At 34.9% G+C, this 15,405-nt stretch overlaps 1 protein-coding gene across 7 annotated transcripts in view; it reads left to right on the top strand.

Annotated features, from left to right (window-relative positions):
- NCOA1 (nuclear receptor coactivator 1) overlaps nucleotides 1–15,405 on the top strand; it is a 216,426-nt gene that overhangs the window by 178,082 nt on the left and 22,939 nt on the right. For all 7 annotated transcript variants that reach the window (XM_019648257.1, XM_019648425.1, XM_019648505.1 and 4 more), the window contains 4 exons: nucleotides 3,154–3,271; nucleotides 4,549–4,717; nucleotides 5,734–6,048; nucleotides 14,224–14,325. In XM_019648257.1, coding sequence (XP_019503802.1) covers nucleotides 3,154–3,271; nucleotides 4,549–4,717; nucleotides 5,734–6,048; nucleotides 14,224–14,325 — 704 coding nt within the window. The remainder of the gene's footprint in view (nucleotides 1–3,153; nucleotides 3,272–4,548; nucleotides 4,718–5,733; nucleotides 6,049–14,223; nucleotides 14,326–15,405) is intronic.

The raw sequence follows: 15,405 nt of genomic DNA, 5'->3' as shown, positions 1-15,405 counted from the left end.
GCACTCCGATAGTGTTCCTCTTTCTACACATCCTTGCCAATATGCACTTTCTCATCTTTGCCAATCTGATGCTTTTGTTTTTTAAAATATCTCAGTGTAGTTTTAATCTGTGTTTCTTTTCTTGTGAATTAAGTTGATCACTTTTCAATTATTTTATGTGATTTGTTCATATTCTCTGACCGTTTATCAGGTTATTTGGTTTTTATCTCTTGATCTATGAAAGTTTTTTCTGTATGTTAGAGAAATTAGTCCTTTGTCTACATCATATTTTAAAACACAAAATATCCCAACCACTGTGCATAGTTACTGCCAAATGTAACACAAAACTGAACGAGAAACCTCCTTACCAACAGCTGAAGAAAATTAACTGTGAACATCAGAATCACTGGATACGGAATTAACTGTTAGAGGAGGAAAATGTGCAAAAGCCACAACCGTGGTTAGACTGTGCTGTCTACTTTGTATGCAGAAATTTTTTAATCAGTTTTTTTTTCTGGATTTAGTGTGGCTAACAAAAATATAAAGTCTCCTTTTTCACTGGACTTTAAATGGAGAAAATGTGATGTTGAGTTCTGTGCAAAGATGATTAAAAAAAAACATTAATAGGTTTATCAGGACTCCTTCAGGGTTTGTTTCTTACCCCCACTTCAGCTGCCTTCCTCCAATAAAGGGACTAGTAGATATATTGATTTCAAATGCTTCCTTTTAAAAATTACTGTGCCTGTATTGGGTTATACATACTTACTCATGTTTGTGATAGAGACACAAACAGGCAGGACCAAAAATAGTAAGTTTATTCCCTGGACAAAGAGAACTCACGTATTTCCTAAAACATTCCAGCAAATCCTCGAATTTTTTATAAAAGTCTGTTTCTAAAGGAAGTCCTAAAAGGTTTAAGTGGCGTTTAGAATAAAAACCAGCTTATTTTAAGCATACAGCCTATGCAAACAAAACTTTTAATTGAATCAAAATTTGATTTGTTTGTTTGGATTTTTTTCCCCTAGTCACCAAATCTAGCACATGAATCTTATTTTATTTTGAGAATATTTTGTCCAACTTATTTTCTTAACATTTTCCCCATCAAGACTAGTAAAATGAGATACTGTATCCTGTTACTGAGTCAAATAAACTACCTTATGATACTCAGCATTAATGGCAGAAGGTCATATAAATTTTCTTTGACACTTAAACATGATTAATTTTGTCTAGATTAGATTTCTTAAAGGGAATAGGATTGAGGAATTAATGTGTGGAGCAGAGCAATAGGAAAGCTTTAGATAATCTTTGATCAACTTTCTGATTTAAATAATGACATGAATCAAGTGATTCCTTTCCCCTCACTTGTTTGTTTAGTGTTGTTTGTTTATGTTTGCTTCATTTTTCAGAATCCTACAGAATTCTATTTCTCCATCATTTATCATGATAGAGAAGACAAATGTAATTGAAAGCTATAATTTTTTGCATTTAGAAGTAAATGTGTTTATGTGGACTTCTACATGTCATTCATACTAAATATTGAGAATATTTCACATGACAGTGACGAACGTTTTCTGTAACCTACAAATTATCAATATCCAGCACTAAATACAATTTTTGAGGCATCCTAATATCTACTTATTCTCCATTCATTAGAATGAGTAATTCTTCCTAATTATTGTTTTCTCTTAAAACTCCAATTTTAGTTTTTAAAAAAGTTATGACTTTGTACAGTGACAGGTGGTTAATAGACTTATCATGGTGAACACATTGTAAAGTATATACATGTCGAATCACTATGTTGCACACCTGAAACTAATATAATATTGTATGTCAACTATACTTCAGTTTTTTAAAAAATGTATTATCAGGCTGCCATAACAAAATGCCACATACCAGGTGGCTTAAACAACAGAAAATGTATTTCCTCACAATTCAGGAGGCTAGAGTTCCAAGGTTAGGCTGTTGGCAGGTTTGGTTTTCTCTGAGGATTCTCGCTGGCTTGCAGTTGGCCGCCTTTTTGCTGTGTCCTCATTGTCTGTGCTGTCTGTGTCCTAATCTCTTCTTATAAGAGCACCAGTCATAGAGCCCACCCTAATGACCCTACTTTAACTTAATCGTCTCTCTAATGCAATCACATTCTGAGGTACTAGGGCTTAGGACTTCAACATATGAATTTTGGGGGAATACAGTTCAGCTATTAACAATTAATTAATACATATTCATTTTAGATATTATAAACAATCATTAGAAACCTTAAAAGAAAATAAAAGTAATCCTTAATCTCACTACCTAAAAATCTACCAAGGATGTGGAACCTACCAGAATTTTTTTTCTGTGAATATATATGAAATAATTTATAAAAATAGAATTATTCTGAACGTATGGCTTGGATTATGGATTTTTCCTTTTTCATGAACAGCACATTGTAAATATCTATACCATAATTTATTGTAAATATCTATACCATAATTTATCAGTCCCTAAATTTCTAGAATTTAGGTTATTTACAGGTTTTTCCTAGTATAACTGGTACAGCAATAATCAAAACTTTAAAAAATCCAACACAAAAACTTTCTAAAATGCATATCCTGTTTTCTTTCATTATAAAGCATAATTCAACCTCTTTTTTCATTTGTCATTATAAGCATCAATTATACTGTTACTACACTGTTACATTTTCAGATTAACAGATGTTGAGCTTTGTCCTTTTACTAAACAACCCTAGACTGTTATGCCCTTTAGTTTCTGTTTCTACCTTTTATACAACATGTTTTATCTTTTGTTTACTGTTCTCATTTCATGATAATAACACTCTCCCTAATTATAGCATATTCTAATGTACTATAGACTGAAAAAATAGTTAACCAAGTGTTTATAATGATTTTAAATAATTTCTGTAAATGTCCGGAGTGATTCTCTTATGGTAACATCAATTATGTGCAAACTTCAACATCAGATTTTCTTTGATTTGCAGATATTTTCTCACTTAGTCATTTACTTACTTTGTGACCACATTCTAGATAGTTTAAGTTGCTGGGTAAGTGACGTTTGTATCATTGAGGTAATATTTTATTATTGAAATCTCACTCCATTGTACTATAAATTACTTCTGAAAAAGTTTCCTTTTTATCTTCCATTGTGACACTGACTTCTTACCTTTTCTTCTTTAATCAGGATTACCTGAGCTGGAATTGGAATCAATTGATAACCAGTTTGGACAACCAGGAACAGGTGATCAGATTCCATGGGCGAATAATACAGTGACAGCTGTAAATCAGAATAAACCAGAAGAGTGAGTAATACGTTTTATGTTTTGTAAAGTATCAGATACCAACTTCTACATCAAAGAACTACTTTTCCCAAACTAGATTCCAGCCTAAATTGGTATTTGGTGAGATGTTAACAGAAATGAATGATGATGAAAAAAAAAGGGGGTAGGGAGGACAGAATTAAACAGATTTATTTACTGCAGTGTATATAAACAGATTTATATACACTGCAAGACTAGTGTATATTATAATTACCAAGAGATCGATACAGTATGTAGTTATTGGCTTATTTTTCATCTCTTGCTTTGCTTTGATTGATTACCATGAAATTTCTGGGACCTGTAGATGAATTGGCCTCAGTACAACAATTACGTTGCTCTTAAGCTTTTAGTTATATAATTATTTTGTCCAGCTTTTCTCTTTGTTTGGAGCAAGAGGGTATAAGGAGAGAAGGTACTTTCTACATCTACTCAGTGTCCTGTCTTGATTCGAATTCAACTTCTAATCAACACAGGTAGCTCTATTCCATAACACAGAGTACATCTCATACATACATAGCAACTGAAGGATGACTTGATAGTATTGAATGTGCTTTAAAGCCTGAATGGTGAACATCAACTGTGTTCCCATTTACTTTCCCTAAAGAAGAATTCTTATATTATTGTAGTAGTAATATTAGTATTAGTATTTTTCTACGTATTTCTAAGTTTTATGCATCATTTGCTATCAGTTTGGATTAAACTATATATTTCCTACATGTGATTCACAACTTGTTTTGCTTAACACTGAGCATGTTTCATTTTTCTAGTTTGATTGCTTTTGTAAATGGTAATCATGTTATCAATATGATCTGATTTTCATTGAAAGTTAGGTGATATAGTATGTACTATTTTGATTATGGTTCAATTACCAATAATTAGTAGCATCCATAGAATAAATAGAATAAGTAGAATAAATTTTAATCTAGGCTAAATGACTTGTTGCTGAGTTTTTGGTTGATCTTTATTTTTTACTTTTGTTAAAAATTCTTTTCCCTTTCTTAACTACGTTTGGTTAATTTTTTAGGCTATTTCTGTAAGTTAACATGAAGAATATGGAAACAAAATTCAGTGATTGACAAAATAATGAAAAATATGTTGATAAATTTCTGCACATTAAGTATATAAGAGAACTTTCTAGAACTAGATTTGTTATATTGTGTGTGTGTGTGTGTGTGTGTGTGTGTGTGTGTGTGTTTGCATTCTTCAGGTTGAATAATTATTTGTTACACAGTCTAAAACTTTATCTTTTGATTCTGCAGACAGTGTATTAGTTCCCAATTAGATGAGCTTCTCTGTCCACCAACAACAGTAGAAGGAAGAAATGATGAAAAGGCTCTTCTTGAACAGCTGGTATCCTTCCTCAGTGGCAAAGATGAAACTGAGTTGGCTGAATTAGACAGAGCTCTGGGAATTGACAAACTTGTTCAGGTATTTATTAAAGTTGGCATTATTTAAATGATTCATCCCTGAGAAGCTAGAAAATGATTTTTAAGCAAGGTTTTTTAGTGTCGTTCTCACTGTGCTTTAGCTGTTTTATAATTTACCCTTATGAAAGTTAACAGAATATATAATAGTTAATAATGGGATTTTTAAACTAAAAGAATATAATAATAATAATTAGAAAGTCTTAGTCTTTCACTATGGAGCAGAATTTTAGACGCTCCCCTTAGAATACATTCCAGATTTACTATCATCACTTCTTATTAGGACTAAATTTATCCTTTATTCATGCTAGTCTTCAGCCTATATTTTCCATGATATTTCACCTTGCATGTTAGTAGTTTTCAGGCTGTGGAGTTATAAAATCAATTTAGTGCATCATGACCAGCATTTTTTTAATGGAATAGAATAGTGCAGAATACAAAGTATCAGAATGCATAGCTCATGAAAAGGGGAAGTTATGTTTCATGAAATGCTCCCTTTAGTTATACACACACACACGCCACAATTTAAATTATACGTCTTACAGTGAGTAATAGTCAAAAAGTTTTAAAGCCATAACTCTATGGCATTCTGTTAGGTCAGCTACGCATTTTTTTCCAAATAAGATAAAAACATGAATTCTGTATTTGACGCAGAAAAATGCCTGACTTATCCCTCCTTTAGGAACCTATGTCTGTGGTTAAGGCTTTGCAGTGAAGTTTTTTAAACCTTTTTGCTTCATTTCATTGATTTAAGGTCTTTATTTTAACTGTAACTGTGTTTTCATTTTTTTGCTGAGATTTTTAAATGTCTCAGTTAATCTTTTGCTCCTTTTCACAAGTAACTTTCAGAGGTGATTCCTTTAGGTAATAAACTTCTGGAGAGCTTCATGAATTCAGCATGAATTATTATGATAAAACTTTATAGAGAAAACATGCTCTTAGATCCCAAATTATGTAAAGAAGTGTGTCACTTATTGGCAGACATTTATTTATAAAATGTCCTGGCTTGTTTTCTCATAGGGGGGTGGATTAGATGTATTATCAGAGAGATTTCCACCGCAACAAGCAACACCACCTTTGATGATGGAAGAAAGACCCAACCTTTATTCCCAGCCTTATTCTTCTCCTTCACCTACTGCCAATCTCACTAGCCCTTTCCAAGGCATGGTCAGGCAAAAACCTTCACTGGGGACTATGCCTGTTCAAGTAACACCTCCCCGAGGTGCCTTTTCACCTGGCATGGGCATGCAGCCCAGGCAAACTCTAAACAGACCTCCAGCTGCACCCAACCAACTTCGACTTCAACTTCAACAGCGATTACAGGGACAACAGCAGGTGAGTACTCTTGGTTAGCTGTTGATGCTTTTTAAAGGTATGTACTCTCTTTGTAATGAGACAGCCCAGTTGCTACAATAAAGGTGTCAAGTCTACTCCCAGAACCTTCATGAAAGACTCAAAATACCATCCTTAGTCTGCTAGGATAAGACAAGGGGACACACTCATTCATTTAAAGACTGCTGGCTCATAACAAAGTACTTTGACACCTACAATGTAAAAGCAATTTAGTTTTGTTTTTTGAGATAAAAAATATTTGGGATGAACATCGTACAATTATTAAATCAATAAACAGAAACATAGCTTAATTTATAAAGTAGAGTATCAAGAGATACTGTTCATGATTGTTGATACAGAAAATGAAGTTTATTTTTGTTGTTTGAAGTTGGAGTGATTGAAGCCTAGTGATGTTATTGTATTAGGAGAATGGAGGAAAGGATGGTTTGGGGCTGTTGGGAATTGTGGGTGAGTTAAATCTTCTCTCTCATGACAGGTAATGAGTAGGTATAGTGTCATAAATATTCAAAATTGTAGAAGTAGCAAAAATAGAGACAATCATTAGGAACTAAAAAAGCAAACGGTTAAAAGTATTGTGTCTGGGAAGTGAGAAAGGGACTGTAGATTCATGCTTCTTGTTACTAATCCTCCTGTATTTGTTTAAACTATATGTGTATATTGCTTTGGATTTTTTTTAAAGTATTTAAAGAATTTTTTTGGAGCCTTAACTAATTCATGAAGGAAGAAAAAGGAGATGAATTAGAAAGACAGCATGATACAATGGTTGTAAGAGTTGGCTCTAGTTTCAAATCCTAGTTCTAACCTTAACTTAGGCAGTTGATAATCAAATTATTTACCCTTTTAAAGCTTCTAGTTACTCATCTATAAAAAGAGTCTAATAACTAACTCCTTTACCTCGTGTGGATTAAATGATGTAATGCATCTAAAGCTCATAGCATAATACTTGGCATGTAGCAGCACTTAATAAATACTAGATATTACTATAAAATTGTATTCAGTAAATGTAATAAATAATATAAAATGTGCTTACATTTCACTTAAAAAGGTGATGAAAGGGAGAAAGAAAAAGGGAGAGAGATAGGGAAAAATGTTAAGGGCAGAATAATAAAAAGAAAATTTTTTCAGTGCTGGGGTGGAGTGAAGGACTTAAAGAGGGATTAAGGGAAGAGGGGAAGAATAAAGCAACAAAGAAAAGGAATCGTGATATATCCTGAGTATAAGTTAAAGAGAAGCTATTTCTTGTTATAGCTTGTCATTCATCATTAGAGAGCAGAAGAATAGGACATGCTTAATAGTTCCCCTATATTTAATTTTTTATAAAATATATTTAGAGGGACTATCTTAGGTACTGTGAGGAGTACAAAAAATAAAATAAAAGACCGAGGCAACTTTTGGAACTTACAGTCAGCTTGGGGTATTCAAAACATATATACCTGAAAAATTAAACAACAGTGCCAGCAGCAAGTGATTAAGTGCTAAACCAAACAAGTAGAGGAAAATGTAGGTATGCTAACTTCCTCATTTTACAGGATAGAGTTCAGTAAACATTGCCTAACGTTAAAGGTTCAGCGTGCAAGGCTAGCTTAACAACCTAGTTCAGGTTCATGGATAGATGAAATGATAATTCATACTTAGTTCAGAAAAAAATTTTTTTACTTTGATTTGCTCCTAAAGCAGCTGATGAGCAGAGTAGCCATGCAAAGGATGCAAATAGGTGAATATGGCTCCTTGTTGCTTCCTTTAAATATTACAGAAGCATGTCCAAAGTTGGAGGTCTTGGTGGCCCAACAGAGTGAAATATACACCAAGTGGGAGAAATACAAAATTTGGAGCACGCCGTTTTAAGCCCCCAGATATGTCAGTCCACAAAAACAACTTACACTGCCATGTAAGACAATAACTCTACTACCTGATGAGCCACATTATCCAGACCTACTCTTTGGGCTCTGGGCCATAAGCTCTTCTGTTCAGCAGTGGGGCCCTCAGTCCATAGTGGCTTTTGCACTGCAGATGCTCAGTCTTCACATGTGTCCACATAAGGGCTTTCATGAGAAGGTCTGTCCAAAGCTCATCTCAGTCACTGTCTCAGTTAAGATGCTTTCAACAACAAGGAAAGAAAAAAGATCAACTCAAAATAGTAAAACAACAAAAAAATAATATTTTGACTCAAATACTGAGATGATACAAAAAAGGTCAAGGTGTGGTTACTTCAGAAACTCAAGGTTGTTATCAAGGACCCGGGTTCTGTCTCTTTACCCTATAATCCTTGGCAACTATAGAAAAATGGCTGTCGTGGTTACAAATATCATAGGCAAACAAAACTATCTAGCAGGAGAAAAGGGACTATTTCTTTCCTATGCATCTGATTTCAAAAGCCATGCAACGTTTTCCAGAAGGTTTTTGTCTCCTTCCTCCTTCCCCCATTCACACACCCCCCCCCAAAAAAAAGGGAAAAAAAAAGACTTGACATGTCTGGCTGGCCAGAACTGAGTCATGGATACACCCTGAACCAATTGCTGGCAAGGGTTAACTTAGATTACCCCTTGAGATATGTGATTTGGGAGAGTTAGCTGAGTAAAATCTTATTCTGTCATCAAAGAAGAAGAGGAGAATAAATGGCTGTGTGTGGGCAATAACAATAGCTGATAAAATCAAGAAATTGAGGTTTAAATATATTATTTAATGTTATACAGATAATTCACAGTCAGGATCAAGTTGGTGAACTAAAGTAGAGCATCTACCCTTTCTCCTGCCTTAAATTCCATTAAATGACAAATTGTATATTTTAAGTGAGTAAGTTCATTATCAGCGCAGACAAAAAAAAAGAGAGAGAGAGAATACCATCATCACACTAAAAGTTTTGAAATATATAGAATTTTGAAATACAGAAAGCATATGTGAGAAAAAAACAAAATTATCATACGGAAATAATACAACTGCTTACATAGAAACTCCAAGAGAATCTACAGGGAACCTAGATCTAATAGAGAAGTGGAGCAAGATTTCTAGATAAAAGATCAAGCAATAAAAATTAATGACAATTCTTTCTACTAGCAACAGCCAATTAGAAAATTTAATATCAAAATATATTACAATATGCAAAAGTTAGAAAATTATAAATCATAATTGAAAATCAAAATGAAGATCCAAATAAAAGATATCCGTGAATTGAAAGACTGTCATAAAGATGGCAGTCATTCTGAAATAAATCTATAAATTCAATGGCAGTCCAGTCAAAACCTCAACTTGGAATTTGACAAATAGATGCTAAACTTATTTTGGAAGCATGAATACAATCCTAAAGAAGAATGAGAATGAATTTGCCCTACGAGATATCAAGATTTAAAACCAAGTTTTAGAACTAAAACAGTGTGGAACTGGCATAGGGATCAACAGTTCTACCAATTGGAGCAAAATAGAGAGCCCAGAGACACACCCAGACTTATATAGAGACTGAATAAGTGATGGAAGTGGCAATCAGTGGGGAAAGGATGGCCTATGTAATAAATGCTGGTACATTTGGCTGTCCATGAGGGAAAAGGTAAATTGGATCCTTATCTCATACTATACACAAAAATAAATCTCTAGGTGTTTTATGACCTAAATGTGAATATGCGAAGATCTCTATGGCCGTTTAAAAAAAAGAAAAAGGACATAAAAGGAAAAGGTTGATGTTTGCATTAAATTTTAAAACTTCTCAGTTACCACATACCATAAGCAAAGTTAAAGACAAGCTACACAACAGCGGTTCGAGTCAGCCCAAGCTGAGCAGCCGTGAGCTGCCAACAGGTGGCAGGATGGCTCAGCTAAAAAAAAAAAAAAAAAAAAAAAGACAAGCTACAGACTTGGGGAAGTTATTTCAGGGAAGATATTTGTAACTTCATATAACAGGCAGAGGCTTGGTATCTAGAATACATCAGATTCATAACATGCTGTTTTTAATACACTTACCTCACTTGATTGATATCATCTGTTTACTTGTTGGTCATATCCTCTCTTTCCTTCTTCTCCCTTGCCAAACACTCAGTAAGTTAGCACAGTACCTGATGATTTGAGAAACGAAAGAGTAGGATATACTCAGGTCAGCATCATAGTTTCTTTTCAGTGGATCTTAGGATCAGTTTAAAAGCATATGGTTTCTTGACTTTAAGTATATCCCATGTACTGGGAGACGGTGCACAGAGTACAAAGAATCTAAGACTTTTAATTTGATTTTACAGTTGTGAATAATCCCAGTTGGCAGACAGGAGGCAGAAGAACATCCTAGAAAACTAGTATAAATGCATTGGTTGAGCCTTTTTAAAAAATGAAGGAAGGAGCTGGTTATCAAGAAATACAGTTAAAGCCCTTAGGTAAAGTGTCTACCTACATCTCAAATAAGCAAAGACTCAACAACTATATCCATAATACCTATAAAGAACATGGAAAGTTCTTTGGGGAAAAAGGACAGCCGCAAAAATGGGTAGACCTATTGCTTAGAGCAGCAGTTCTCAACCTTTCACAGGGCTCGCCTAAGACCATCGGAAAACACATAGTTTCGATGGTCTTAGGAACCGAGACACCTCTCCTCTATCCGTCTCCAGGCCCACATGCAGATACGCCCACATACGAGTACCCGGCGACCCCTGTGAAAGGGTTGTTCGACCCCCAAAGGGGTCACGACCCACAGGTTGAGAACCACTGGCTTAGAGAAAAGAGTATAACACTGGCTGACAAAAGGTAGTTATTCTATTCAGTTTTATTTTCTTTTCCAGCAAGGGACATAGTCTTCATACTATCAAGAAAAGAATAATATAAGGAGGGAGTAACAGTCAAAACAGATAAAGAAATACTTAGGCAAGTCCAGATATGTTATGTGATAGGATACTAAAGAAAGGTATGGATCTGATGTAAGAACCACTACTGGTAATCTTTTATATATTATAGAGAATAGAAGCAACCAGAAAATAGAACTAAGATCAAAGACCAAAGCTACAGAGAAGCATATTTCACCTCCAAATTTCTGGCAATGAAAACTGCCTGATAAAAGAAGATTCTTATAGGGCCGGCCTACTGGCTCAGTTGGTTAAGAGCTCGCTCAAGAGTGCAAGCTCTGAGCAACAGGGTCGCTGGTTCGATTCCAGGCCTGAGCTGAGCTGCTGCTGAGCTGCCAACAGGTGGCAGGATGGCTCAGCTAAAAAAAAAAGACAAAACTCTGTCTTGTAAGAAATTATGCAGTAGTTGTATCAGGGTTCTCACCCTCGGCACTATTAACATTTTGGGGCTGGATAATTCTTGTTAGTGGGGGAGTGGGAGATTTTCATGCATTGAAGGATATTCAGCAACCTCCCTGGCCTTGGTAGGAACCCCTCCAGTAGTTGTGACAACAAAAATGTCTTCAGACTTTGCCAGATGTCCCTTGTGGGGCAGAATCACCCCTGGTTGAGAACCTCTGGCCCAGATAACCATCTTTTAGGTTTACTATAGAAGGACTTCTGACTCAGACACTGAAAAAGCATTCCATCCAGACAGACGAAATGATAGCCAGCCTGAAGAGAGAGAGAGAGAGAGAGAGAGAGAGAGAGAGAGAGAGTTTTATATGTATGTGTAGGCTGAGTTGTACTCTTCCACTGGACACAGGCCCCACCCACATTTCCTTTTGACAACAAACCTCTCGACCTGCCCTTTATAGGTCTTTGAATTTGTGTCCCCAGCTCTAAGGACTCTCAGCCTCTCCCCCCAAAAGTTAAGATTTCCAAGGAGATGAAGGATGTGCTGATCCTTTTGGGAAGACTTCCTTCTTGACCTGCTTGCTGGAAATGGGTTGCATTTTAGCAATCAGAGAGAAGCAGGTCAAAGTGAGACAGTAATACACACAGATAGTCAAGGGGAGGCCAAAATGAACAAGAGTTATTTCATGGGCAGAAATAATCATTTTTTCTTTAACAGAAAGTACTTGTAGATTGCAGCTATTTAAAATAATTCCTTTTACTTCTAAAAATAGCCTATTTCTAAGGTGTTTTTTGTGGTTTTTTTTCATTTTCACTACTTCTCAAGCATCTTTCCTCCATCCCACCCATTTCATCTCACAATTAAAATACTGTGTAAACTGTAAGTTTGGAATCCCAGCCCTCACTCCTCTGGCAATTTTACTTCTCTGCATCACTAAGAATTAAAGTATTTTCACTTGTCCTTGTTGCCTTCTCTTCTTTCTTATACTTGCTGTTCTTTCTGCTGTAGTTAACTCTACCATTCTCCTTGCCACTCAGCTTTGTCACCTTTCAGAGTCCCATTGCGCTCACTCATGCCTTGGTCCCTGCCGCCATGTCCTGCGCTGTTAGTTGCTCCAATCTGTGCTGCTGTAGATAGATGTCTGTATGTATGCATTACAGCACCTGTGCGTTGCACTGTTCTAGATCGGCCTCTGCCACTCAACAGAGAATTCCCAGAGGATAGAAATTGCTCACCTTTGTAGCCTTCAAACTCTATATACTATCTTGCATATACTGAGTTTTTTTATAAATCTTTGTAAGATTAACAGTTTATTCAAACTTATATCCATGGTCTGTTGAGTTTAAGAAATATGTAGATTTGAGTACTTAAGAGTCCCATTGACTTTTAAAACTGTAAGGTTTGGTATCTTTATTTTTGAAGTGATTCTGAATGTTTTATCCTATTTCACAATGCCTTAAAGTTGTCATTTTAATATTTAGATTATATTGAGCTTTTCCCCCTAAATCAGTTTGTTTTCTGGGAGTCAGAAAATGAATGAAACCAGAATTAAGAATTGAGCTGTTTAGAGGTGAAAGATTTAATCACTGTTCACAGCTCTTGGATTCTCTTCAAAACTTTCGTAAGCTTTCTAGTTTGCATATAGTATATTAAAATATATTAATGTTTAAAATATAAGATATTAAATATATTGCTATCTTAATATCTGATTTCAATATATTTTATAAGTAATTTATAAGTTATTAGGTACCATATAAACACAAAATAGTATTGATATTGTTACTATTATCTCTTTGGACAGTTTATTCATATCAAATTATTGAGCAAGAAATTACTTAAGCTATAGATTTTATAAGGAGGTATTATCACCTCCAAGGATGCTTGTTTTGTTACCTGATGAAGTTAAGGCATACCTATGACCTAGAACCCTAAGCTTGATATAGATAGCACCTTCCAAACTACTGTGCCATAGAAGATGGTTCTAGAAATAATGTTAGTGGCTGTATGTCAGAAAAAAAGGTTTGTGATAAATACATGGCACAGTATATCCCCTTCTTGGAGATCTGCAATGTGCTTTGGCCAATTAAAGTCGCATAGAATTACTGCAGTAACGAAATCTGTCTCACCTTATGTGACCCATCATTTCCAATACTTAATACGGCACAGCGTGCCATTTTCCCGGCACAGCTATTAATATCCTGCAGAACAATGTTCTTTACAATACCCATTTGGGAGATGCTGGTCTAAAGTAATTACTTCTTCCAGTTAAATAAATAGTCTGTTTTCTCAGACCATTTGTTTCTTACATAATTCTCTCTAGCTCATGAAATCATGTTGGATTTTTCCCAAATATGTACCCGTTAGATAGGCATCCTCCAAGTGAGAAGTACCTCAGCTTCTCCATTCATCTTCCAGACTTCTGTAGAATGTATCCTGTTGTATACTTACTTTTTTATTCACAGTAGTTTTGTGATCTAGAACTGTTTCTTTTCTCTCTCTTTTGCACTTACCTGAAATATCTAAGTATTAACATCTTTTTAAAAGTACAATAAATATCTTTGTGTGTGTGTGTTTGTGTGTGTGTTTATATTCAGACATATTTAGTGGCAGAGCATTTATGACAGCGTTTAAAAGTAGAACACACACGTAATTTATATGCACATAGGTATATACACACGTACATATATGGACGTGTATATACATATGGATGTATGCCTGTGTATATACATTTATGTACATGTGTGTATTCTAGTTTTAAGTGCTATATTTAGTGTTCTCTAGGCAGGAAATTTTGATAAATGTTAGGAATTACCAGCCTTTTGACAAATAAACATGGGAGGTAATCTTACTAAACTTGTTATTAATCAATAAAATGTTTGTTTTACCTATAAGGGCTCTGCTATGTTTGTATGTAGAACTATATCTCGTTTTTCCATTTTTCTCTAGTTGATACACCAAAATCGGCAAGCTATCTTAAACCAGTTTGCAGCAAATGCTCCTGTTGGCATCAATATGAGATCAGGCATGCAGCAGCAAATTACACCTCAGGTAATGTGAGAAAACCAGGCATTGTGAGTACTTTCTAACCCAAGTTGTGTTGACTTGAATGTCTTTGAAATGGTCTGTGAGCTGATCTCTTAATGATGTTTCTTAGTGTGGCTGTCTTCTAGAATGAATTTATAATGAATTTGCGATACCCCTTACTGACATTTGATCAAAAGCCGAGGGCTCTTTGTTTTGTTTTATTGTTATTGTTGTCATTGCCATTAGATACCAGCTGACTAAGTAGAAAACTCTTACTACTGTACTAAATAGTATCAGTAATAAGAAGCCTAAGATATGAGACTATGTAAATCGTACCTGAAACCTGACCCCAAACCCAGTCACATAGCTGAGTTATCTTAACTATCTTGTGTTCTCTGCTCAGTCTGAGCATCAGCATTTTCTATGTTTTATTTATTTGGCAATCCTTGTATATGAACCCGGAGCCATTGGAACTTTAAATATAAAAAGAACTGGGTAGCCTTCTAAGTGTTAATCTATTGTAATACTCCCTACTTAACTTCCACACATACTTTAGTATTTTTGCTTCAACCACTTTTTTCTGTTTTCTTAACCTAGTTTACACAAAAATTTGGGAGGTGAGGGAGTTTAGAGAGGATTCAGACAAAACTCTTCTTTTCTCCATAAAGTGGCCCTAGATGGATTTGGGGGTAAATATGGAAAGCCCACACTAACCATAAGAGTAAATATGAACAGAAACTGCTGGTAAGCAACAGATCCTGACATCTTCATGGATCCGGATTTGGGTTTCTCTGTGATATAAATCTCAGTGGTTAAGCTCATGCAAGGGTAATTAGATTACAAGGAAACAAGAGCCTGTTTTTGGAACTCACATAAAGATGATTTCTGTCAAAAAGTTATATGTCACAGTTTTTTCTAGATTGGTCTACATCTAGTTAGCAAGTTTAATTTTAATGGAGCCATATGCTTTAATCAGATTCTCAATCTGAATTGACATTTTCTGAGGAAGGCTTTATTGACATACCATCTTGCTTTGCAAATTAGACCAAAAAGTAATTTCAACCTAATTTTATCACTTCTTTCTTCATTTATTATGTTATAGCT

The sequence above is a fragment of the Hipposideros armiger genome, unplaced genomic scaffold (genome assembly GCF_001890085.2).
Source record: "Hipposideros armiger isolate ML-2016 unplaced genomic scaffold, ASM189008v1 scaffold_0, whole genome shotgun sequence".
NCBI classification, from domain to species: Eukaryota; Metazoa; Chordata; class Mammalia; order Chiroptera; family Hipposideridae; genus Hipposideros; species Hipposideros armiger.
This window is presented reverse-complemented; position numbering and strand designations above follow the sequence as displayed.